Source organism: Rattus norvegicus, chromosome 3, assembly GCF_036323735.1.
Source record: "Rattus norvegicus strain BN/NHsdMcwi chromosome 3, GRCr8, whole genome shotgun sequence".
Lineage (NCBI taxonomy): Eukaryota > Metazoa > Chordata > Mammalia > Rodentia > Muridae > Rattus > Rattus norvegicus.
This window is the reverse complement of record NC_086021.1, coordinates 27,974,160-28,001,008: the sequence shown is the minus strand read 5'-3', so window position 1 is coordinate 28,001,008 and position 26,849 is coordinate 27,974,160. Positions and strand designations below refer to the sequence as shown.

At 46.3% G+C, this 26,849-nt stretch overlaps 1 protein-coding gene across 11 annotated transcripts in view; it reads left to right on the top strand.

The window, feature by feature from the left end:
* The window catches only part of Ehmt1 (euchromatic histone lysine methyltransferase 1), a 148,291-nt gene extending 126,170 nt beyond the window's left edge, over nucleotides 1–22,121 (top strand). For 10 of the 11 annotated variants that reach the window (XM_017591873.3, XM_063284055.1, XM_017591872.3 and 7 more), the window contains 10 exons: nucleotides 386–490; nucleotides 7,908–8,062; nucleotides 8,751–8,918; nucleotides 9,109–9,253; nucleotides 9,927–10,004; nucleotides 10,806–10,921; nucleotides 11,679–11,765; nucleotides 12,200–12,278; nucleotides 20,535–20,710; nucleotides 20,833–22,121. In XM_017591873.3, coding sequence (XP_017447362.1) covers nucleotides 386–490; nucleotides 7,908–8,062; nucleotides 8,751–8,918; nucleotides 9,109–9,253; nucleotides 9,927–10,004; nucleotides 10,806–10,921; nucleotides 11,679–11,765; nucleotides 12,200–12,278; nucleotides 20,535–20,710; nucleotides 20,833–21,013 — 1,290 coding nt within the window. In that variant the 3' untranslated portion in view covers nucleotides 21,014–22,121. Of the gene's footprint in view, nucleotides 1–385; nucleotides 491–7,026; nucleotides 7,123–7,907; nucleotides 8,063–8,750; nucleotides 8,919–9,108; nucleotides 9,254–9,926; nucleotides 10,005–10,805; nucleotides 10,922–11,678; nucleotides 11,766–12,199; nucleotides 12,279–20,534; nucleotides 20,711–20,832 lie in introns of those variants that run through there. The other variant, XR_010064648.1, reaches the window with a different exon arrangement.
* The last annotated feature ends 4,728 nt before the right edge of the window (nucleotides 22,122–26,849 follow it).

Genomic DNA, 26,849 nt, shown 5'->3' with positions numbered 1-26,849 from the left:
TTCTGCCCTGCTGCTCTTCTAAAAGAGGCAGTGACAATCTTTACCTGATATTCATCAGTCTGCTGGTTGGTCTTGTGCTTTGTCATCAGCAGGGCCAAGAGCAAGAATGCAACAGTCTATTCATGCTTCCCACAAACCGTGATTAGTTGTTTCAGGCTGACTGAATGTTCAGTCCTGACAGCAGTGTTAGCTGAAGCAGAGCACTCAGCCAGCAGCTCATTTCCCTTACTCCTGAGGGGCTGTGCCTTTAGTGGGAGCCAGCGCCAGGATTGACTTTCCAGAAAACAGTTCTCTGAGGACCCTAATCCCTGAGCAAGCTGTATGAAGTTAGTCATTCTCTCACTTGCTGTCTGTGGTGGTGATATCTTTTGTCTCTTACACTCAGGATGATGGTGGTTGGACACCTATGATCTGGGCCACTGAGTACAAGCACGTGGACCTGGTGAAGCTGCTGCTCTCTAAAGGCTCTGACATCAATATCCGGGACAATGTAAGTTCTTCATGGTGCTTTAGGAACCTTAAGGACAAAGCCTCTTAGAAGGACAGAGGAGCCAGGCTACTGAGCAGCTCCTTCCTTCTGGAGGACTTAAATCTCTGAAATGAAGATCTAGCACATGATGGTTATTTTAGTCCTTTGTAGTCAACATTTTACTGACCCAACATGGACTTGTCCTGGATCCCTTCAAATCTGGCCTCTGTGTAACAATGTTCATGGGTGTGTAGATTGTGTGAATTTTTTCTCCTGGCTCATGTCCCTGACCGACATGACATGAGGAACCCAAGAAAAATCACTAGGAATCAGGTCTCATGTAGGGGTCATGATCTGAAAGAGAAAGAAATATGAATGGACGGATCTAATACACTGTGGTGCCTAGTTTTATGGAGTCAGAGATGTGGTTTCCTTATCCCTTTAGACATTATGTGACTTTTTCTGGGGAAAGCTGAACGAATGTCCATTCATCCCAGATAGGGGACTGATCACAGACCAAAGAAACAATTGTACCCATCTGTTGCTAAAATTCCTTTTCACGGAGAGATAGAAGCAGTGTCTACCCCTTTCTGTAAGGTACTATTACACAAGCTGAGCCATGGTTCCACCATTGTTGTTTACTTTGGGAAACCAATGAGTTTATTGGGGTGGGTTCTCCAACATCAATATCGTCAAGACAATTGGCCAGAGGCTGATCCAGTTGGGCGAACTCCCTAATTCAAATTCCCGCTTCCTAGTGATTCTAGCTTGTATCAGTTGATGATAAAAACTAGGCAGCACAAATGTATCACAGCTTGTTCTGGTGTGCAGCCAGTAGCAATGGAAATAAATAGCCCTGATGTTTGTGACCTTGGCCTAGCCTCACTAGCCAGCAACTCCTAGGAATAGAGTCTGCTTCTGGCCCTGAGATTCTCATTTAGCAACCTTATGGCTTCGAAGAAAGCCTTTTCCCACCCATGCATTGTGCCCTCATTCAGACTCTTTTAACTGCTATTTTTATTGTTCTTCCAGATGCTTTTCCAAATCTGCAACTTACTCAAGAGTTACATAATGAAACCTTGTTACAGAGAGGGGACAGAATCTCTTAAAGGGATATCCTAGTCCGTTCTAAGCAAATTAAAGTTGGGTAAAAACTAAAAAAGCAATCTTAGCAAGGTCCAGTGCAGCATGAAAAGGTCTACACTTCATGAGCTGTTACGAGCACTGTTTGGTACAGGGACATACGTTAGTTCTTCTAGCCTTCCATGATCTAGTGTTCTTCACAGCTGTCTGGCTTTACTTAGGGGGCTGCTGAGTTTTCTTTTTCTTATTTTGGTTTGTTGAGACAGGGTTTCTCTGTGTAGCCCTGGCTGTCCTAGAACTAGCTTTGTAGTCCAGACTGGCCTCAAACTCACAAAGATCTGCCTGCCTCAGCCTCCCAAGTGCTGGGATTAAAGGTGTGTGCCACCACTACCTGGCTGCTACTGAGCTTTTTAAGTTTTATCATTTTCTTTCTGGTTCTTTTAAATGTATGTATTTAGGACTGTGGGTTGCACATGTAGTAGGGTTCTGTGGAGGTCAGAGGACACTTCTCAGGAGTCAGTCCTTTTCTCTCTCTTTACATGAGTTCTGGGGATCACACTTAGGCTATCATTTCTTTAGCAAACACTTTGACTTGCTCATCCGTCTTGTATTTCACTGACCCCCAGAGTTTACAACTTTCAAAGTTTTATGTAAGTGTTGTTCAGTCCTTTGGCTTTCATAGCTTTGTTGAGAAATGAATACTACTTATCTTTGAAGTATTGGTGGCTATTTCTACAATATGGAAGGATTAGTTAGCTCAAGTTTGGCTTTTAGGTTGGTTTTGTTAATATGTTTATTGGTGTCAGGGTGTTATTATATAGCTCTGACTGGCCTGGGATTCACTATATAGAAAAGCTGACCTCAACCTCACAGAGGTCTGACTGCTTCTGCCTCCTGAGTGTTGGGATCAAATGCATCTGCTACCACACTTAGCCTTCAAGTTTGTTCTTTATTCAACGTGACACTGTATCTAGCTGCTCTTTGACATGCAGTTGCAGACTAAATGCACGAATGAATTCGAGTTCATAGTGAGGTCTTCACATTTGGCCTTCTTTCTGTATCTTATCATTTGACTTGGTTTTATCAAAATGGAGGCTAATCCTCAGTAGAGTGACTGTCCTGGATTCATTGTACACTCTGTTGGTAGTTTTTTCTTGTTGCCTGAAATGCCTATTTATTGGCCTTTAATTGACCTCCTGTTGGTGGATACATGGCTGTTACAGAGTTGCAGATATCTGTGCCCGACTTTTCCCAAGACTTTTCCCAAATTAATCGTGGAAATTACAGTATTTAGAGGAGCTGCCACATTGTCTCTAGAGTGCGTACTGTGTCTGGCTTCTATTTGTTTTAATCTTTTAATTTTTATTCATGTAATGGCTGTTCACTGTTAATATCTTTTTGTGGACTTTTGCTGTTTTATAGCTTCTTGGTCAAGGATGTGTTCAGATCTTTAGCTCATGTTTCCTCGGATAGCAGCTGCTGCTGCTGCTGTTGTTGTTGTTGCTGCTGTTGTTGCTGCTGCTGCTGCTGTTGTTGTTCCTGCTGTTGCTGCTGCTGTTGTTGTTGTTGCTGCTGTTGTTGCTGCTGCTGCTGCTGTTGTTGTTCCTGCTGTTGCTGCTGCTGCTGTTGTTGTTCCTGCTGTTGCTGCTGCTGCTGTTGTTGTTGCTGCTGCTGCTGTTGCTGTTGTTGCTGCTGCTGCTGCTGTTGTTTTGCTGTTGTTGGTGCTGTTTTGCTGTTACTGCTGCTGTTGTTGTTTCCCCCTTCTCTTTATAGGAACTCACTGAATAGCTGGCCTGAAACTTGCTATGTAGAGGATCACATTGGCCTGGAAAAGAACAAACATTAAAATATTCTTTGTTTTAATGTATGTGTGTGGAACCTGCTTCCTATATCCTATTTAAGACCATTGCTTAGGTGGACATAATGGCTCTTGCTTTTTTTTTTTTTTTTTCCCCTCCCCGGAGCTGGGGACCAAACCCAGGGCCTTGTGCTTGCTAGGCAAGCGCTCTACCACTGAGCTAAATCCCCAACCCCAATGGCTCTTGCTTCTTAATCCCAGCAGCACCTGAGAGGCTGAAGCAGATGAATTGTTATAAGTTTAGCCAGGCCACTCTGGTGTAAAGTGAAACCCTTCTCAAAACAAACAAAAGCAGCAGCAACAACAAAAAATTCACTTCTGTGTTTTTCCAGTGGCATAGAATTTTAGCTTTGCATTTAGTCTATTTTGAATCAGTTTTTGTGTGTGGTGTGAGGTGTGGATGAAGGTTTTGAGACAGGGTTCCTCTATATAACAGACCTGACTGTTCTGGATCTTGCTTATAGACTAGACTGGTCTCAAGTTTACAGAGATCTGCCTGTTTCTGCCTCCTGAGGACTGGGATTAAAGTTATGCTGGTGGTGCGTCTTCCCTTCCTCCTCTTTCTCCTCCTCCCCCTCCTTACTTCTTTTCATATGAGCGTTTGCCAGTGCTGAAGTGGAGAAAGCCATTCTTTTTTCATAGAGCTCAAGATCTCGTCGACAGGAGACCAAGTCTAGCATAGTACATCCTGTGGAGGCCTCAGTAGCACATGTGGCAGAAGAATCTTGTTTCTCCATCTTCCACCTCAAACTTGAGGCCATTTTTCTCTATCTTACCTGAGATCATACCCCAAGCCTTGGTCCCATATTACTGCTTTGTTTGAACAGATTTCCTTCCGGAAGACTGTCAGCCATTCCTTGGGTAGCTGCTCCTCTCTAGCTGAACATGTTTCCTGCTTCTGCTTCTTCTCATGCTATTCTTCATGGCAGAATAGTCTCTATCCTGCCTCTGTTTGGGAATGTTTGTGCATGGTGTAGAGATCTTTCTGGTCAGTGAATTTATGCTGGGCATGTTGCTTTCCAGAGTCCTTACTAAGATCTTTGGAAACTTGTACCTTTTCCTGTGTCTTTTTGTGTAATATAAGCTTTTTCTTCAAGCTATTATGAAGACTTTGTGAAATGCCTTGGTGTTTCTTATCTCTGTGTATGTATAGGTTGATTGGCTCTCTTAGATCTGTGATTTAGGGTTTTTGTCAAATTTTGAATTTTAGTTGTGATTTCTTCAGATAACGTGAATTAGACTGTAAGAGCTTGTCCTGATGGCTTTGGATGGTCTTGTCAGCTTGTACATACTAGCTTTCTACCCTGATTTTTGGTTCAGCTGGTTTTATTGCGCCTTGGGATATGGACTCCCTTCTTCATTGTTTTGTACCTTAGATGTGTTTTTCAGCTCTCTGTAAGTTTTTTACTTACTGTGTGTTGATGGGAATGGGATGAAAGGGCTTTTGTTTGTAGTTTCTACTACGCTACTTCCCTTCTGAGTATGTGGAATCCAGTTATACCAGGTGCCTGCCTGCCTAATGGTCAGATTTTCCAGTTCAGTATCCATACCAGTTCTGGTTTGTCAGTGGTCAGTTTTACCTCCTATCGTGTGTCAGGACTTAAAGCCAGATGCCAGTTTGCTGTTAACTTACACCTTGCTGTTTATCTTCTTGAGTTGTGTGTGTGTGCATGTGTGTGTGTCTCTGGGTGTGCGTGTGTGTGTGTGTGTGTGCATGTGTGTGTCTATGTGTGTGTGCATGTGTGTGTGTCTCTGGGTGTGTGTGTGTGTGTCTATGTGTGTGTGCGTGTGTGTGTGTCTCTGGGTGTGTGTGTGTGTGTCTCTGGGTGTGTGTGTGTGTGTGCATGTGTGTGTCTCTGTGTGTGCATGTGTGTGTGTCTCTGGGTGTGTGTGTGTGTGCATGTGTGTGTCTATGTGTGTGTGCATGTGTGTGTGTCTCTGGGTGTGCGTGTGTGTGTGTGTGCATGTGTGTGTCTATGTGTGTGCATGTGTGTGTCTATGTGTGTGTGCATGTGTGTGTCTATGTGTGTGTGCGTGTGTGTGTGTCTCTGTGTGTGTGTGTGTGTCTATGTGTGTGTGCGTGTGTGTGTGTGTGTGTGTGTCTCTGGGTGTGTGTGTGTCTGTGTGTGTGACAGTCATCGGTGTGGGATCTGTGATTCTGTGTGGCTTGTTCTCTGGTCTGGTCTAGTGAGTCTATAGCAGGTCTCAGTGCAGGGTGGTAATGGTTCCCACCTGGGTGAAGGGATGGTTGAAAGATTGGAGCCCTTTGGGTGCTTTCTCTTAGATCTGCTTGTGTTGCTTTTTGTGGGAAGCTCGGTCTCGACAGGCTCTTGCAGCTCCATCTTCTGTTACTCTGTTTCTTCTGTTACTTCCTTTTCTCTGGTGTTTGACTGAGTGCTCAGCTCCAGCTCCCTGGCCGGTCTCGTGTTGCGTGTGTAGAGTTGGTAACCATGGTTTTGACACTGTTGTGTTTCACGTCTCTCCCTGGTAGGGGTGTGTTCAGTCCGGCCCATGGAAGTCCCCCCCGCTGTGGAGGTGAAGCCCTCCCCCCGAAGCCCAGGCCGCCTGGTAACCGGTCTCCTAAGAGTCGGGTTTTAGAATTTAGGAACAGTGTAATTCTGGCTAAAGGGACAGATCATTTTGATAAGAAAAAAATGACCCTGAGAAGTCAGGACTTTGCTTGAACTCTGAGATGTGTGGTGATATAAGCATGTAAAAGCAGAGGGCTGCCAATCACTGAGGATGCCAACCAGGAAAGAACTCAAGATAGCTGGGGTTTTTGACAGAGTACTACTGTTGACTAAAAGCAGTTTGCTTTAGAAATGAAGGAAATAATAAAGCCTGTGCTTGGGGTAGTTTGTGAGGGAGGCTGATAGACAATACTGTCTGCTGTTTTTGTATTTTCAAGTGCTTATTGCATTGAAAAGCCCTGACTCCACCTTACCATGTGGACACTGGGAGAGAGACTGTCCAGTTGTCGGAGAGCACCAGAGTATTACAGTGAATAGACCACTGCGGGCCTGCAGAGTGGGCCTGGGAGATTACACTCCAGAGGGAAAGCAGCATTCAGTAAATGAAGAGAGTTTCCTAAACTGTGGGGTGTGCTGATCTTTCAGAGGGAAACATGTAGGCTATAGGTGCAGGCTCAGTTGAGCTGAGCCCTCAGGGATGGCGGGCATAGATGGCTGGTGGGCATAGACGGGCTGGCGGGCATAGACGGGCTGGCGGGCATAGATGGGCTGGCGGGCTTGTTGCTGTTGTGTCCTGACATGAGACTCTAGCAAGTACTACTACTTCATGAGCTTTAACATGTGCGAGTGTGTCTGTGCATATGTATGTGCACACTAGAGTCCAGAAGATGTTACATCCCAGAGTTGGACTTACAGTCATTTATGGATGCCTTGCTTGTTGTGTGGGTGCTAGGGGCCAAACTCCAGTCCTTGTGATAGGTAGAGCAACAGTACCTTCATAGCCACTGAGTCCTCTCTTCAACTCCTGCCTTTTAAAAATACCTATTATTTTATTGAGAATTTCATTAGCGGTAATTGATTATATTGACCACCTAAATTCCCTTAATGTCCTTCTCTATTTTGTCTTAAATTACTACTAAACCCAGTTGTGAACCATCACTGGCCATGCCCTTAAGGAAAGTGACTCTTCCCCAGATGTCATCAACTGCCAATATTTTCTCAGATTTCTTCTTCACTTTCAAGTGAGTTTTGAGGGTCAAACTTAGGTCACTAAGTGCTTTTTACATTTAAAGTCTACTTTAATTAAGAGAAAAGTCTACTACTTGTCATTTTAATAATTATCCTACTCAAGGTGGCATAATTCTGTATTACTCTATTTTCAAAATAGTTTATGTGTGATTATGTTACCTTTCCCCTAAAATGTTTGAGATGTGTGTGTTGAATTCTCTGGAGCTGGGTTACAGGTGGTTTGTGAGCTACCCACTGTGGGTGCTGGGGTTACAGGTGCTGGGGTTACAGGTGCTGGGGTTATAGGTGCTGGGGTTACAGGTGCTGGGGTTACAGGTGCTGGGTTACAGGTGCTGGGTTACAGATGGTTTGTGAGCTACCCACTGTGGGTGCTGGGGTTATAGGTGCTGGGGTTACAGGTGCTGGGGTTACAGGTGCTGGGTTACAGGTGCTGGGTTACAGGTGGTTTGTGAGCTACCCACTGTGGGTGCTGGGAACCAAACTCAGGTCTCCTTACCTCTCTGCAGAGAAACGTGCAGTCTCCACCATGGGGCCATCTCTCCAACTTCATATTACATTACTTTTAAAATGAAAAACAAAAAATAGATAAATGCTGCAGTATAGATAGGATTTTTGTTCTCTGTTTGGTGAGACTACAAATCCCTTGTCCAGTGTAGCCTGTGCTAAGAATAACCAGCTATATGTAAGGACCAAGGCTGTCCTTGTCTGGTCCCAGCATTGTGTTCCAAGCCAGTGACAGAAGCCATCTTCACTGGGCTCTCATTTTATCTCTGTGCAGGAGGAGAACATTTGTCTGCACTGGGCAGCATTTTCAGGCTGTGTGGACATAGCTGAAATCCTCCTGGCTGCCAAGTGTGACCTGCATGCTGTGAATATCCACGGAGACTCACCCCTGCACATCGCAGCCAGGGAGAATCGCTACGACTGTGTTGTGTGAGTGTGGCCCTGTGCCAGGATAACTCTTGCTGCCAGGCTGCTAGAATGGCTGCTGAATGGCTGTGTCCACACTCTGCCTAGAGCTGATGCAATAGAGGTGGAGAAGAACCTTTACCAATTAATATCTCAGACCAGCTATGGTACCCTTTAGGCTCATAGTTGTCCTAGCAAACAGAAAGAAACAGCAGTGCAGGGACAGTTCCAGGAGGAACTAGTGCGGTATTATTGGCTCTTCCTCTCAGGTTGAAATGGTGGCTGTTTAGGGTGCTTGGAAGCAGGATTTACGTGCTGGCAATGGCATATATGGTGTACCGTGCCTGCCATGTTCCTTTGGAAGGAGAAGGAGGGCAGTGACTGCTCTAAGGAGCAGTCAGAAAGGGGAAATGAAGTGGCTTTGCAGCCCGCTAGCATAGGTATGGCGTCCCTTCTTCCCTCATCAGGCAGACGGGCTGGGCTGCATACCCCAGACCCGCTTCTCCACATCATTTCCTTTATCCTTAAGGGCAAGTTAGAAAGTTAACCAACCATCTTAGCGCCTGCACGCATGCTCAGGTGAGGAGACTGATGCCTCATTGTAAGTTGGGTACTCCATGCTAGAAGAAGCTATAGAAGTCATTTATATGTCTTAACTGTATCTTCTAAATTCAGACCTGGATGTTTTGTTGGCTTACATTTTCCTTTTTAGCCTCTTTCTTTCTCGGGATTCAGATGTTACTTTGAAAAACAAGGAAGGAGAGACTCCCTTGCAGTGTGCAAGCCTCAATTCCCAGGTGTGGAGTGCACTGCAGATGAGCAAGGCACTTCAGGACTCAGCCCCTGACAAGCCCGTTGCTGTTGAGAAGACGGTGAGCAGGTGAGAAGGTTCTGAGACTGGGAAGGTTCTAGCAAACCATTGGCAGGTGGGCTAAAAGAGATCGGAGCACACACTTGTGAAGCCCATCCCCCAGGATCCAAGTCCAGTGTGGGTACTGTTGGCAGCTGTGTCTGTCTCCATGGGGCAGAGTCTGGAACAGCACAAGTAACATCTCCCTTTTCCTGTGCAGAGACATTGCCCGAGGATATGAGCGCATTCCCATTCCCTGTGTCAATGCTGTGGATAGTGAGTTATGTCCCACCAACTACAAGTACGTCTCCCAGAACTGCGTGACGTCCCCAATGAACATCGACAGGAACATAACTCATTTGCAGGTTGGTGGGAAGAAGGGGTGGAGGGTCTCTAGAACCGGGTCCTAGGACTTAGCACCATTCTGCAAGAAGGCCTGAGGAAGTTTCCTAGGAGATCCTGTTCTCTCTGTACCTGTCTTGAAGGAAAGAGGTGGAAAAAAGACAAAAATCTCAACTTCTCTGTTAGGCAGGACCCCAATTTTCCTAGCACACTTTGAAAACCTACTGAAGGCCCTAGATGTCCCTGATGAATGGTTGCTCAGAGCCTCAGTACCGCCTGGTCCTTAAGTCATGAACAAGAGGTTCTTGCTAGGCTAAGACATAGGCACTGCATGCCCCCCAGCCCCAGCAGCCATAGCCCAGCACGCAGCTTTCCCATCTCTTTGACTTTTTCATTTGAAAGACTTTTCCTTACCATTGTGCTTAAGGGAGTCTCCTGATTCTCACAAAATAAGCTGTGTAGATGTTAGTTTGGTTGTGAGATTCCATATTCTCGTCTTTACTGAGAGGTATCTGGCCTTCAGTGCAACAGGCTTTTTAGTTCCCCGCAGGCTACACATGTCTGAACTCCTACCTGCGCCCTGCCAACATGGTGCATTTTCCTCAGGGTGTCTCAAGCATTTGGTGATGATTGCAAGGGTAGGGTTGGGCGCAGGAATGTGACACCTGTGTGACATGCTGTGCACTGTGTTTTCAGTACTGCGTTTGTGTAGACGACTGCTCCTCTAGCACCTGCATGTGTGGCCAGCTGAGCATGCGCTGCTGGTATGACAAGGTGAGGAAGCACATTTACTGCACATGTGTTTATGTGGTGAGTTCTGAGAAAGGGAGTCTGAGAGCTTGCTCTCTGATGCCCAGATGTCCTAGTGACGCTGGGACAATTGGAACTGAGCTGGGTGAGGAAAACAAGAACAAGGAGATGACAAGCTGAAATTAAGGGGTCATTCTAAGAGGCTTATGGAGCTAAAATGTGGGTTCCCAGAGTCCTAGGGTTGAAACCCATGTCCTTTGCCACTACCTGGATAGTGGTACAGTGGCTGTCCTGGCATAGCCATAGGAGGAAACGTCTTTGTTGGTTTTCTTTGGTGAATCCTGCCATGTGTGTGCTGCATACATTTGTCCAAAGAGATAATTAGTAGAAAGACCAGGCCAGGGGCCAGGCTGGATGGCTAATATCACTAGATACAGTGGCCTGAGGTTAGGGTCAGTCTTACAAGTAACAGACAGTGCTAGTGGGACAAGGCACTAAGGCAGTAGAGCCTTGGGGCCCAGGATGCAGCTCAGGGACAAGTTATGCAGAGAGAAGAGGTGCATAGTCTTGAGACAGGGCAGGGCAGGAGGATTAGAACAACATTTACTGGGCAGGAACCAAGGGAAACTTCTCCGAGAGGCCCTCAGACCTGTCCACAGGTGCGGAGCCTAACCCTGTCATTCTCCTGGCCGTCAGTGTCTGTCCGTAAGCCACTGTTTGTGTATATTTGAAGCCCGACTGGGCATTCTGTAGAACTTATCATTAAAGCTCATTAAAGGACATGCTGGTTGACGTCTGCTGGCCCTTGTGGCCATCTGTTAACAGGACGGGCGACTTCTGCCTGAGTTTAACATGGCAGAACCACCCTTGATCTTCGAGTGCAATCATGCCTGCTCCTGCTGGAGGAACTGCCGCAATCGCGTGGTGCAGAATGGTCTCAGGTGAGGGGTGTAGCTGCATTAGGTCATGCTGGCCAGAGGCATGTATATCTGTGGGTAGAGCCAATGTCTGGGAGAAGGAATGTGTTTGTGTGCAAACCCAGCCAAGCTTCACTGGCTTAGATATGAGTGGGCTTGCTTCATTTGGCTTCAGTGTTAGAGAAAGCCAACCAACATTTCTCTGTTCCTTCTTGGTTCTTCACCCACCCCCCACCCCCTTCTCCTGTGCCTCCAGTGTCACAGCTAGAATTAAGTCTTCAACGTTGGTAGCTATGGTCTGTTGGGCAGAGTGTACACACTTCTGTACCTGTATCCCCATATTTACAAATGGACCAATAGGATGGGCATTGTCTGAGAATACTATGAAGAGAGGGTGAATTCCTTAAGCATGGTCTACCTAGAACCCACCCAGCCAGTAGGAGCTTGCCTGGCTGCTTATTGCTGGCAAACGCCTTCTAGTGGAAGCACTTGTACCAGGTGAATACCTTTAGTCTCCACTGCTGCCTTGTGGATTAAGCCACAAGTTGATGAAACCAAGGGCTGCTATACTTTATGCTTTGACAGTCTGACTCCTGTGTTGTCTGTGTCCTGTGTGTGGTGCTGGGTCTGTAAGGTGACTGGAGCTGCCTTCAGTCACCTACAGAGTTGTAATTCTTCCTTGGTTTGGAACCTACATCTTTTTTCTCAATTTGCTCAATTCAGGATGGATACAGTTGGTTTGCAGACCATCAGGTACATGTCCACCTATCTTGTTTTCCAGGGCAAGGCTGCAGCTTTATCGGACACAGGACATGGGCTGGGGTGTGCGGTCCCTTCAGGATATCCCGCTGGGCACCTTTGTCTGCGAGTAAGTAGGTCCCCAGGGTCCCACAGCTCTGTTGATTGTGTTTTTGTTTATTAGATAGTTTGTTTTGTTTTTTGTTTCTGGGACTTCTCATGCATGTTCATGCATGTTCATGCATGTTCATGCTGCAAGACCCCCCCCGGGAGTGCAGAAGTGGGTGCGGCAGTGGAGGTGTTGATTATACCGACCAGGCTCTCATGTCCTGTTTAGATTTTCCTACCTCAGTCATTCACTAAAGGTGTTAGCTTTAGAACTCTAGTACTAGTATCTTGGCAAGCCATCCTTGGTCCTCACCTTGCACTGCAGACACACAGGGCCAGATCCAGATCCCAGCCCCTACAGCTTTCCAGAGTGTCCTGTGTCTGCATCCTTTTGTGGCATTGTTCCTTGTCTGAGGGCACAGAGGAGAGATGGCTTCTTCCCTTTTCTCACTACAGATACGTGGGGGAGCTGATTTCAGACTCCGAGGCTGATGTTCGGGAAGAGGACTCTTACCTCTTTGATCTTGACAATAAGGTACTGTGTTGTGAAGGGCCAAAGCATATGAGCAAATGATTGTAAAACAGTTTGTTTTGGTGGATTCTAGACCGTGGCTGGGGCAGGCAGGCAGGCTAGCTCTGGAGTCCCAGAGGAACACTCTGCTCTGTGTGTGTGTGTGTGTGTGTGTGTGTGTGTGTGTGTGTGTGTGTGTGTGCGCGCGCGCGCGTGCATGGCTCTTTACACATCTGTTACATTCTATCACACAGTTCTAGGCTCATTTTGGTGTTCAAGGAATAGGCCTTTAAGTTAAGATATCTCTGTGTCGTTATAGCAAGCCACCTACCTCAAGGCAATAGCTACCTGGGACATCTCATTATGTCCCCTAATTCCCAGGCTGGTCCCCTAAGACCAAGCAGCAGGGAGCAACTCATAGAGTACATGGGAAGTAGCAGGAGATCTGGAAATGTGGTGATGGGGGAGGCTTTTCTGTTCCCATTGACATCAGGGTACCAATGCCCTATGCTGGGAGAGAACAGAGGACCAAGCGTGGTCTGCTCCAGGAGTAGGGTCTAATGGCTTCGGGGCCAGGCAAAGGTGGCTAAGATCACCGCAGTCCATCACTATTTCTGAATTGAGGAGTCGTTCTTTAAAACGTTCTTAAAGCTGCATGCGCAGCACACACCTTCAGTCCTCACACCGGAACAGGAGCAGGCAGGCCTCTGAGTGTGAAGCCAGCCAGAATTGAGTATGTAAACACTGTTTAAAGTAAGCAGTTATTAAGTAAATAGATTCTAAATCTTAGTCTATGCTAGTTGATAAGGAAATGAAAGTTTTTCTATGCTCTGACTATAACCACCCACTCATGGAATCAGTATTATCCCCAGTGAACTGGGCCACTCTGACCCCAGGCTCTGATTCTTGAAGTTACTCAAGAGGTTAGCATTTGTGAACCAAGATCTAGGTTATGACCAGCTGTAGGTATTAGAAAGATGCTATGCCTGGTATTCCAGAAGACCTGGTTCAATTCCCAGCACCCTGTGGCAACTCAAAACCGTCTGTACCTGTAGTCTCAGGGGTTCTGATACCCTCTGTTGGCCTCCATTGGCTCCAGGCCCTCTTACGGTGCAGGAACTAGGAACCCAAAAGCTCAGCTATTCCTCCTTGGCCAGGTCTAGGCCATCTTGAAACACAAAACACAAAACATACAGGCGTGACTATGAGAGCTCCTCTTCTATTGGTGGATACATGGCCTGGTGTGCATGTCATTTCTTCTGGGTGTTACAGGTGGTCTGAGGTGCAAACCGAGCTTGTCTCTGTCTGTGAGGACTTGTAGACATCCAGGCCTGGGACTTAGGTTTCCCAGGTAAATCTGAGTCCTTGTGGTTGGTGTGTGCATGGTCCGTGGCTCTGACTGGGACGTACACGGATCTCGTCTACTCAGATATGTGGCACTGCACTCTAGGTGTCCAGCCCACTAGGGCTTGACTTTCTCCGTCTGCAGAGCCTTGCTGGGCATTACATAGGCCTTACAGCTCTTGAATTTCATTTCTCAACTGATTATGGGTACTACTTCAAAGTGGTTGTTTTTTGCTTTGTTGGTTGGTTGGTTGACCTTGCTATAGTCACCTTTTAATTTTAGTATCTTTATGGATTGTTGATTAGGATTTGTTGCCTGTACAATTATGTGCTGTATGAATGAAGATAGTTCCGTTTGCCCTCTTAGGACACTGGCAGAGGGGAAACACTTGCCTTCCCACCGGGGATGTTAGTGCAGCAGTCTTGCAAGTACTCACGCTCTATCAGCACTTCCTAAGAGGGTCATGCCCACCACTCCTCAGCCAGTTCTAGGACTGGTCTTCAGAGTCCCACCCTTCTCCACGTTCCTTTCATCTCTCCTGTGGTGTCTCCCTTACCACCACTGCTGCATGGCTGTCCTTCTCAACTCTGGCCATTGTAGTTTTTATCTTAAAGAATACCGTGTCGGTGGTTCTTGTTCATTCAGGACCTAAAACTGTAAGTACACCAAGGCCTTCTGTTTCCCATACCTGCTTAGAGCGAACCCCAGAATGTGTCTACCTAAACGCCATGTTGGTGACCACACACACACACACACACACACACACACACACACACACACACTCATACACACTTATACACACACTCATACACACAGACTCACACACACTCATACACACAGACTCACATACACACACTCATACACACACACTCACATTTATACACACACACACTCATAAACACAGAATCACACACACACTTACACCCACACACCCACACACACTCATAAACACAGAATCACACACACTCACACACACACATGCACACACACTCACATACACACTCCTACACACAGACTCACACACACACTTATACATACACTCACACACACTTATACACACAGACACACAGTCACACACATACATACACACAGACTCACACACACACTCACACACACAGACTCACACACACTTATACACACACTCATACACACATACCCACGCACACACACTCATAAACACAGAATCACACACACACACACTCTCATACACACACACACACACACTCATAAACACAGGATCACACACACACACATAACCTTATATTTTAATATGCCTTGAACAGTTCAATGGTTGGGCCACTCCCAAACCTCCATGTAGCTAACACCTTCCCTCTGATACTCCTGAGTTATTACTTACTAAAATCTATATTTCATCTTTCCTGCCCTAGATCAGGTCGGGGGGCCTCTGGGGCTTACCTTGCCCAGGAATCCTGAAGTCCTGCCTCTGTCTCTCTGCCCAGCCATTAGCCCTCAGCAACTCTATTTACCAATCAAAGTCAACTGGGGTCAGGGACCCTCAGTGTCTTACATGCAGATGCTTGTGCAATTTTGGGGACCCAATTAACATAATACACGTGTTAGACCAAATCCACAGGCTTATAGTTAGCCTCTCTGGCTCCTTGAGACCCTGGCCCAGCCCTGTGGGAAGTACTCTCCCTCCTGGCTGATGTGGATGGTTTGGGGTAAACTGACTGTGCATCAGGTAAAGGGATATCCAGTAGCTACACTAGGCCCTGTTGGGTCTGTTATAACATGGCTGCTTGTAAATACCCAGGAAGGCTGGCCTCTTGTTGCTGAGCAGAGCACACATTCCCCTCTGTTCCACCCAGGCCCCTCTGATTCTCCTCTCTGTCTCACCTCTCACCCTTCCTCACCTAGGCATTCCTGGCCTGTTTTTTCTTTGCTGCCCTTTGCATAATCTTAAAGAACTCTTTCATGTAGATGCTAAAAGAAAGGGCAAACAAGGTCAGAGAGATGATGCAGTCACTTGACTGCCATTTCTTGGGATATTTGGTTTCTTTCACCCAGTCATGGCAGCCTGTTTTGTTTTTTAATGTATGCTGTGGGAATGTTCTGACCTGCAAAAGGGTAAAGACGGCCAGAGGTAGGGACCTGCACTACCACCAGGGTCAGCATTGTTTTGCATAATTTCTTCCTTCCTCTCTTCTTCTGTCCCCTTCCCTCTCCCCCTTTCTCCCTCCCCCTTCCTCCCTTCCCCTTTCTCCTTCCCTCCCTCCCTCCCTCCCTCCCTCCCTCCCTCCCTTCCTTCCTCCTTCCTTCCTTCCTTCCTTCCTGTAGGATATAAAAATGAATAAACCATCTTACTGCATTCCACCAGTGTGTGTCTTTGTGTGATATCACTTTGATTGACAGCTGTGGTATTGCCGTCACACCAGTCATACACAGGTGGGTCTATCTGGGGCCAGCTTCTCACACATTTCCCCAGTTTCCCAGATTCCTCTGCATTGAGCAGGCTCCCAGAGCCAGTCAGGACTGAGCTCACACTTGCTGCATCCAGGGAGAGCAGTGTTCCCCAAGGCCGGGACGCATCTGTTCCCAGCTGTCACTGCACTTGCTTCCAGAGACCCAGGAACACCCGTCAGTGGCACTGTATTCTTCCTAGTTGTGTTCTTGGAGGAACTCTGTGCTGTTCCCCTTTTACCTGACATTTCTGTACAGCTAGGAACTTCTGTCACGCTACTCACATTCCTTTAAGTAACCTTTTATTTTGGGCTGTAGAGTGTGTGTGTGTGTGTGTGTGTGTGTGTGTGTGTGTGTGTGTGTGTGTGTGTGTGTGTGTGTGTGTGTGTGTTTAAATGTTGGCATTGCTGCTTCCTACTGTATTTCTTGATTTGGGCTTATTGATACAACAGCACATCTCCATGCTTTCACATAGGTGCTAGGGCTCTAGACCTAAATTCCACATGTGGCTGACACTCCACTGACTGAGTCGTCTCCACAGCCCAGAATTTTGTTGTTGCTTGCTCTGTTTTTGAAGGAAAATAAAGCTGTTCCCTCACCCATTTCCAGCCATGTACTCTTCTGTCCACACGCCTGCCCATTTCCAGAGGTGAAACACTGCCAGTGTAAAGGAAATTTGTTCTTTGAATTTTTTTCCCTTTGTGTGTTCCTAGATAGGATTTTACTATCTAGATTAGGTTGGTCTTGATCTTGTGACCATCCTCCTGCCTCTGCCTCCCAAGTGCTGGGATTACAGCTGTATCACATCACCCTTTTGTTTTGAATGTTGAATAGATCACGGTTTGTCTGTCTCTTTTTAAAAATATATGCAGTATGTTTTGATCAGCTACAGCTCTTTAATGTGTACATCGCTCTTATTTTGGGTCCCACTGGCCTTGCTCTTTACCTGTCCTGCTGAGGCACCAGTAGGTTTCTGTGACCAGGCCAGCCTCACAGTTGCAATCTCGTTTTTTTTTTTTTTTTAAAGACTCCTGTGTTCTTTGTGAGAATGGATTTCATCGAACAAAATCTTCTGCTAAGGTGTTCATTAATTTTATTCATTATTTTATGCATATTGTATTTCTGTGCACCATGGGTATGCCTGGTGCCCTTGGAGATCAGAAGACAGCTCCAGATCTCTTGGAATTGGAATTGCTTTCGGTTGTGAACATGGGAGCTGGCAATCAACCCCAACCGTCTTGTGCGCACGCAGGTCCTAATAACTCTGTGGCCCTTTCTGGCCTGGAACTCACTATGGTAGACAGGGCTGGCTCAGAACTTACATAGTTCTGCCTTCTAAGGGCTAGAATTAACTGTGTGCCACTACACCTGGCCATGCTGAAACTTATGTTTAATTATGGAGTCATAGTTGGAGTCAGCAGTGGCACATGGCCTTAGATGGTTCACGTGTCCGCTCAGGTTGAGGGCCGCCCTGATCTTACCTAGAGGTAGGATCTTGGTTCTTGCAGTCGTGTCAGAGTAGAGTACTCTTGCTGATGTTAAGACCATACTTGGGACACAGCTGCTGCATGTGTCCTGCTCTTCTGCACCTCTCTGCTTCTTAGGATATATTTTACTGAGGGCTTGAAGTATTGTAATTTTATTTCTGTGCAGTTGTGTTACCAGTTTGTTACACAGTTATATTAATGTGTTAGTTAATTCAGATTTGGAAATTGAAGAATTTGTGGTTGTTTCAGGCAGGGCAGCACATGTGCCTGTGCAGTCTGGTCTCATAGTGTAAGATCTTTCATAAAGCATATTTTATTTTTTATTTATTTATTTATTTATTTTTTTGGTTCTTTTTTTTTGGAGCTGGGGACCAAACCCAGGGCCTTGCGCTTCCTAGGCAAGCGCTCTACCACTGAGCTAAATCTCCAACCCCAATAAAGTATATTTTAAAAAGGAGTGTGTGTGTGTGTGTGTGTGTGTGTGTGTGTGTGTGTGTGTGTGTAACACAAGGTGGTAGTCAGGGATTGGTTCTTTCCTTCCACCGTGTGTGTTCTGCAGATCAAGCTCAGGTTGGGCTCAGCGGCAGAAGCCTTTGCCTTAAGAGTTACAATTCCCCAAAATAAAGGACTGGGTTCTTTGGTTTTTGTTTGTACTCAGGTGTTGGGAGATTGGACTCGGGATTTTATCCAGGCATTTTATCAGACTTCTGATTATGCAAAAGGTTTATATGTCCTAAAAGTAGAAACTATGTTAAAAATCTTGCTCAGAAAAGTTGTGGTTCTTTGCATGTTCTGTGTTCTGTTACTGGATATTGGAGTCTCTTCTGGCTGCTGTCACAAACACTGACACCCACTTACCCTGTTCCTAACCATTCTCATGCTGGTGGGGGCCACTTCGGTTCATAGCCAGTACCTTTGTTCTGTGTTCTGTGAGGCATGAACTCTGAATCTCTCTCATGAGTACACTGAATGCACACAGGTTTTGCCTCTCAGCTGCTGTCACTTTCTTGATAACCCATCTCCTGTCCCTATGGATTCTGTAACTGTGAGGTGAGGATTTCAAGTAGGAGCTTTAAAGGGGAATGGATACTTCACTCATGGTACTATTCCCCCTGTTCCCAGTCAGGGACTATTTGTAGACATAAAGGTACTTACTTTTCTGTGCGTATACAGAAAGTGGTATAGTTTTATTTGTGTCCTTCCTCACTTGCCAGTATAGTACAGAAGTTATCAGCATATAGAGTCTCTCTTTGTCTTTTGGGGTATGAAGGTTGGCTTTGCCTTAGCTATTTTGCAAATGGCATCTCAGTGCGTTATCCCATGCAGTGATGGACTGCTGCCTGTGGGTCCTGCTCCTTTACGCGGAGGAGGGTAAGTAGCCAGTGGATCGCAGTAGAATCCTGCTTGATTCTCTTTACCTGGCCAGATTTTGCACTTCTGTAGTGGTTGTGCTCTGGCATTCTGCTGTTTTGTGTTGCACACAACATGAGCAGCTCCTGTAAGGCTTGTCCCTGTGTAGCATTTGCTTATCTTGGGCTGACTCGGCCGACTGTTTAATATTATTTGTTTGCCTGCTTGCTTATTTATTTTCAGGCAGCATCTTACTATGTAGTTCTGTTGAAACTACAGAGCAGGCTAGAAGTAAAGGTGGTGGGCACTACTGTGCTTGGTGCGCATTTGTATTCTTAAGTTTTGCCTTCTTTTTCCTTAAAGTGGGTATGTTGCCTTCTACGGTTTTTCTACTTTTATTTATTTATTTTTTTAGCCCAGCTTCAGATTCGAATTCTGTTATTCCGCTATAGCGTGGGTCTCTGACTTGCTGCTGCTTCCAGTCAGCTTGAGGTCTCCTTTTAAGTACAGGCTGGGTCAGCCAGAAACCCAAGGGCTCATTCGATGTGGGTTCCACAGTTCTGAGTACCGTTAGCATGGCTGCTCTTAGAGTTGTTTTCTTCAGGGGCTTGGGTAATCTGTAGCTTCCTAGACTGTCCTCACATAAGTAGTTTAAAAACCATAATGCTTGAGTCCCTTAGATTACCGTCTTCATAGCAGACCAGGACACGGGCTGCTCTGTCTTTGATCTGGGTAGTTAGTGCGTTCTCTCTTGGCTCTCTTGTTGGGGATATTCTGGGGTATTCATCTACCTCCACGTCCACAGGCTGTTGGATACGCAGTTCAGACCCAGGCTTCCCCTTCTTGGTTTGGGTTGGACTTTTGCCTGAATTCTGAGTGTGCACTTGGGTGTGCACAGGTGTCTAGAGCAGGTTCTTGTGCGGGCTTCATCCTCCACAGAGGTAGGTCCTGCCTGCATCACACACTTCATTCCGCACACCTGCCGCTCTTCTCTGACTCTGCTGTCTTAGGTGTGTGTGTGGTAGTCATTCCCAAGCACCACAGCTGGGCTGGCCAATAGCAGCAAGCTCTGGATGTGCAGTGTGGCCAGTCCCAGACCTGCCTGTGGACCTCAAAGTGCCCATGTAATCCTAGGCAGCTCCTTGTTGTCATGTAGGACAGTTTCCAGGTCTTTTCTGCTTGTCAGCCCTGCCCTGTGCAGCAAAGGCCTTCTCTGCCATGCAGTACTCATACCAGAGGAGCTTCTCACACACAGAATCTCTCTCTGTGAGACAACTGTTTAAATGGCTCAAGAGTTAGCACGGCTCATCAAGCAAATCTTGATCCTACAGTCCCTGTGTGCTCAGAAACAACCAGAGAGTCTGGGCAGAGTTGTGGGGCAGTGACACTTAGAACCCTGTCCTCCTCTCTGTCCCAGGTTAGCATTGTGCTCCTACTCTGACAGTGCGGGATTTAGTGCAGCATGGCCTGTGGCTGTCCTCAGGCTGTGACAGAAATCTGCTTTGCTGAACCCTGAGTTGTCACTGTGGGCCACAGAAGAAAGTTCTTTAATCCAGGCAGAGCCACTGTCCAGTTCCCGATTTTCAAGACTGCGGGGCTGGTGTCTGGGGTAAGGCCATGACCTGAAATGGTCACTGACTGCAGCCTATCATTGACCTTTCTGCTTTCCCCTCAAAGGATGGAGAGGTGTACTGCATTGATGCTCGGTTCTACGGGAATGTCAGCCGGTTCATAAACCACCACTGCGAGCCCAACCTTGTGCCTGTGCGAGTGTTCATGTCACACCAGGACCTACGGTTTCCCAGGATTGCCTTCTTCAGCACCCGCCTGATTCAGGCTGGGGAACAGCTGGGGTATGTACAGCCGCAGCCATGGGGTGTGGTTTCTGCCTTCTGAGCCATGAATGTGCTCCAGCATGCAGGGTTCTGTGCCTGCATGGATATTTGAGTTTTCTCACCTGAGTTTTCTCCTCCAGGTTTGACTATGGGGAACGCTTTTGGGACGTCAAGGGCAAGCTCTTCAGTTGCCGGTGTGGGTCTCCCAAGTGTCGGCACTCAAGTGCAGCCCTGGCCCAGCGGCAAGCCAGTGCAGCCCAGGAGGCTCAGGAGAATGGCCTTCCAGATACCAGCTCTGCAGCTGCTGCTGACCCCCTATGAATTGACAGTGGGGCCAGTGGGACCCTCAAAATCAGGTTCTGGTGACTGCAATTTAGGGAGGAAGAAAGTCTGCACATGTCCAAGAGGAGCTGGAGGTGTGGACACCTCCCAGGAATGTTCTGAGCCTGAGGCGTTGATCTCAACTGGCCGAGTGCTCAGGGCAGAGCATGCCTCTGGTCCTGCACCTCAGAGACCTGGGACTCCATGTTGCATAACTCGTGAGTTATTGGTGGTGACTCTGCTGCAGCGCTTCCCACGTCTCCCTTTGGTCTCCGAGGCCCTTGCTCCACTGCCAGTTTTGTTTGTATACTGTCTGGTCATGCTCCTGTATGGCACTCACCGAGGCCACCGTCACCTACAAGCTGCTCCGTTAGGCCTGCTGCCCACAGCCTGTGTTGCTGGCACCAGCCCCCGTGTGCCACTGGAGGACACTAGCTCCCTCAGCCCTGGGGAGTTTGGTGACACCACTCACTGACGAACTGTGGGTTTGCTTTTTAAAGAGACCCCGTATGTAGCCCTATATATGAAGCCTCTTACTGGTGTTTCTTTGCAAGGAAGAAGGTTGGTGTGTGCAGGCAGACCCTGCATTGGCCCAGCCAGTTCCGTTGACGCAGGCACCTTTTGTTGATTTCTAAGCCACATGTTATGATGATGGATAAACTCGTTTGTTTTTTACCATTACTGAACATTAGGACAAACAAGGAATAAAAACACAAAACACAGACAACGGTGCTGAATCTGGTGTGGTTTCTACTCACCACATGAAAATAAACTATCAACTGTAAAAAAAGAACAAAATGATTTTAGAATAAAGTGCAGGAAAAACTTTTTTAAAATGTTAGTCTTGTAGTTGAATAAATTTGCCATCACCTTTTGTGTGATGGCCTGGCAGGTCATGTACTTTTTTTTGGCATATACCTTTCTAAATACTGTAATTAGTGCAGCAACAGTGGTTTTTTTGGTGTGACTCTTCTAAAACATTCATAATGCAGTCATGTTTATTTTTTTCTGTTAAAATGTTTTTTGACAGTTTTAAGAGCAGTCTTTTGGCTCAGACCATTTCTTGTTCTGTTTTCAATGAAATCAATAAAAAAAAAAGTACTTTAAATGGAGTTTTCATTATGACACATTCTTTCCCCTGGATTCTGCAAATCCCTAGCTCTCTTCTCTGGGTGCTATACTCGGGAGTCCCATGGGTTTCTGCCGGCCTTCCTGGCCATGCCACACCCAACCACACCCAAGCTTGGAGGGACACCCGTGTCCCTGCTTGTCCATGTGGTGCCCAGTGTCCAAGACTGGGAGCAGTTCTGAGGGAGCAGGTGAGTCCCCGTGTGTGTATGTGAAAGTCTTCATTGGGACAGGGAGGGTGGCTGGCCAAGCATTTGCGCGCGCGCGCGGCCCCCCCCCCCCCCTGCTGACAAGTGACACCTGCAGTCTTCCTTCCATAGGCATCCTACACAAAGCAACGCCTCTGTGCTCCATGGAAGGCTGGCTCTGTTCACTACAGGAGAGCTTGTAAGCTCAATGAAAAATTGATCAAAGGCTTTATTTTTCAGTGAGTGGAGTTCACGCCGTTAGGCCTTTTCTAGAAGGAAGACCGCTATCTCACTTTATAGCCACGTCAAGCAGGCTGCCTTGGCCTGCGGGCTGTCCAGTCTGAGGTTCTGCCGTGTCTGTTAGCTGCAGGATGGCTCAGAGTAGGAGGGGTGCTGGCAGACCGAAGGAGGAGTCCGCCATGCAGGTAGATAGAAGCAGGCCTCCAGTGGTTCCTCTCCATAGGCCCCCTTCCCTGTCTGTGGGAACACTCCTCCTCCGTCCCACATCTCTCAGGGCAGAGGTCCATGTTAATATAATCAGACTTGTGTGGTGTTGGGTGTGTTGTATGCATTAAGCAGCATCAATACCTAAGCTTTTGCTGATGAATATGGGCCTTATTTCCAAAATTCCACTAATAAAAACTGCTGGAAAGAATTTTGTGCATTGTCTTGTTTACTAGTTCTGTTCTTGGGAAAGGGTATCTCAGTTAGGGTTCCTGTTGCTGCGAAAAGACCAGAGCAGCTCTTACAAGGGAAAACATTTGATTGGACTGGCTTAACAAGTTTAGAGGTTTAGTCCACTGTTGTCATGGCAAGAAACATGTTGGTGTGCAGGAAGAATTGATGCTGAAGAAGTAGCAAGGGTTCTGTATCTAGATCGACAGGCAGGAAGAGAGAGCAACACTGGGTCTGGATTGAGCATTTTGAAACCTTAAAGCCCACCCCAAGAGACACACTTCCTCTGACAAGGTCACACCTACTCCAGCAAGGTCAGAATTCCAAGTCCTTTGGAATAACGCCACTCTCTGTGAGCCTATGGGGGTCATTGTCTTTCAAGCCATCACAGATTGATGAGGATATGTGGTGGTCTGTGTTAGTCACAGGATCCCAACACCTACCCGCCACAAGGTGTGAGAGCTAAACACCCTGCTGACGTCCATCCGGAAGTCTTGGTGGACACCAAAGATCTATAGGTTGGTACAGAAGCACCTACTGACTGATGGGAATGCATCCGGAGTTTAGAATTTCTGCCCAGCTAGTGAGCACCTTCACACACCCTTCATTGTGTGTGTAACTTCCTACACTTAGTTCCCTCACAACTCAGGGTGGCCTCATGCAGTTGACTTCTACCTCCCTGTCTAACGCTCAGTTAACAGGAAATGCAATGGTAATGAACCACAAGATGGATGGATGATATACTCTTGACAGTATTCTTTCCATTGTCTATAGGGAAACATTGTAGTGTGCTGTTTTGGACTTTGATTATTGGGGACAGTTATTGGTATTGATATTTGTTGCAGAGTTGGTATCCCCTTCCTAGGAACTACCTCTACCACAGCCCACTCTGCTCTGTCTACCTGATTTCCTTATGTAGCATATAGCTACAGCTTCATGTACACATTCAGTGGCAGAGTATGTCTGCTGGCTTCTGGTTGTATAATCTATTTAGAAAGAACGCCAGGGCCAGTCAGAGTGGCACACTCCATCAATCCCAGCACCTGGAAGATGAGACAGATGGGTCTGTGTAAATTTGGGACCAGCTTGGCTACCCAAGGCTTTATAAGTGAGACCATGTCAGAAAGGGAAAGGAGAGCCAGAGAGACTGGACCCAAGACCAGCATTAGGCAAGAGCTCTATCACTGCGTTTCTCTTAGTTTTATTTTGAGGCTAAATTGTTGCAGCTGGTTTTTAAACCCCCCTCCCCCGCAGTCTCCTCACTGGGGTGATGATAGGGGGGCTCTTCCCTAAACGCATGTTCACCAGCAGCAGTTCTGGTACCTTATTTTTTTTAAGGTTTGCTCTTGGATACAAGTGGAGTTGAGTGTATGGTGTGTGGTAACTACATTGACAAGGTTTTACCAAGGCATGGGTTATAGATTTTTAAACCATGATTCTTACTCTGGCTGCACATATTCTGCTATATTCACTCAGTTAATGCCCTGACTTCTTCCAGGCAGCTGCCCCTCGAGTTGTCTCCAGTCTTGATTCCTTCCACCACAAGTTGTTTTGTCTGTTCTAGACTTCATAGAAGTCAGCCAGTGGCTTACAAGGCGACCTAGCTTTGTATCTGGGTTGTCAGCTCTTGTCTGTAGGGAAACACTCACTGTATTGACCTTTTTTATTTTCCATCCCTGGAAAGATTTTCAAACTAGGAGAATATAGTTACACTCTCCTATGCGTGTGTTTAAGTCTTCCCCAGTTTCAGCTTTGACCATTAAAGCCTTCATGTGCAGGAGCTTTTGCTTGTCTGGGATGACTATTAGAAGTCGTTTGGCTGACCCACGTACTATGTTAGCACACACTGCTATGGCTGCACTGTCATACATGCATGCTGGTTATGAGCACTTGACCCCTGTCCCCATGCTAGGGCTCACACACCACTGAGCTTCAACCTCAGATCTACAGAAGAGCACTTGCCACTTGCTTCCTCAGGAACAAAGGTGTGTCCTATATCCCCCAATCCCCTCATCTCCCTCTCTCTTAGGTCCTCCATTGTTCTTTTCAGAAGGAAACAGGGCGTTCTTTTTCTACATTCTAAAGCTCAGTGTGGCCTGGCTGTCGTGTCACGTGTTGGAGTCTGACCTTTCATGAGGTATCAGGGTAGAAATTCAACCCAATTGGTGTGCAGAGGGGGACCTTTGTGACAGGCCATCAGAGTGACACCATTGCTCAGCAGTCTCTCTGTGTAGGCAGGGAGGGAAGCAGTGTGTGCAAACATTTTCTCTCTCTCTGTTGTCCCCTCAGGCCCCTGCCAGCAAGTTTGGCCATCACCAAATGTGTGTGCCACCTTAGACCAGTATTGTGACCCACAATAAACTTTTTGTTTTTATGTTAGCCTGTCTCGAGTTCTACATTTTATTAAAGGATTAAAAAAACAGGCTAGGGGCTGGGGATTTAGCTCAGTGGTAGAGCGCTTACCTAGGAAGCGCAAGGCCCTGGGTTCGGTCCCCAGCTCCGAAAAAAAGAACCAAAAAAAAAAAAAAAAAAAAAAAAACAGGCTATACAAATATTATACCAGTCAGGGTGGCACATGCCTTTTTGGGAGGCAGATCTCTGTGATTTTACGGCTAGCCTGGTTCATAGAACAGCCAGGACAGAAAACAGACCATGAATGTTTATAGTTTTAGATCTGTTTTCAGTACAATTAATTTTCTGTTAAATTTTGTGAGTAAGCCAATACAGATGTTGAGCAGACACCCAGCAGGTTCAACCTCATTTCTCTACTAGTAACTTCTTTACTCTGAGTGAGCTCCAGTAGGAGAATAGTGTGGGAAAACAGGAGCATCAAGATTCTTCTGTGAAAGAAGTCAGTGACAGAGAAGACTAATAATAGCCCCTGCCCACCAAGAGCACAGCAGAAAAAGTCCATGCTACTAGAATATAAAAGTCCCAAGCATAGCCTCTCCACCCAGCTGTTACTCCTTCTCACTCCCAAGGCCCACTTCCTCGTTTCAAAGTGCTTGCTTTCTTAATACTTTCAAAATTCTTTCTGCTCCTACCATCATCTGTGAGTCACTGGTTCAACTGCTTGTTCCAGGACACAATCTGGAAACTCCAGCCCGGTGTGCGCTGGGGGTCTAGAGCCAACTGCGCCTGAAGCAGGACAGCATTGGCACTTCGGAGAACAAAGTGTGCATGCATATATATATATATATGTATATATATATATGTTTATATATATACATATATATATATGGAGAGAGAGAGAATATATATTCTCTACCTTGTCTTTCTATACACAAATATTATATAGTCTTATTACTATATTTTAAATGACAAAAATCACACATAGCATGTCAACTTCTACCCTTCAGAAAACAAAAACAAAACACTGATGAGATTTTGTTGATCTTCAAATCAACTTCAGTGGAATCTCTTCCACATGATATACAGTGTTGAGTACCTGTTGAGTTTTTACCACCACAAGGACATTAATATATCTTTTAGAAGTTTTATTATTTTTTATTATATTATTATTTTATATATTATTTTATATATTATTTATATATAAAATATATTATATAATATATTATATATATTATATTATTATTTTTATTATATTTATTTATTATATTTTTTATTATATTTTTACATTTTACTTTTCCCTCGAACAGAGCACTGCAGACCAAAGGGAGAGCCACCAAATGCAGGTTGGAGAACGACTTAGTGAAGCTTGCAAGGCTTCACTGACATAGATCGTACCTTTGGGTTTGAGATCCATTAGGAGAGTTAGTAGTGTCACAGAAAGTCAGGCTGGCAGGGACTCTGAAGAGAGTTTAGGTGCATGAGGCAAAGCAAGG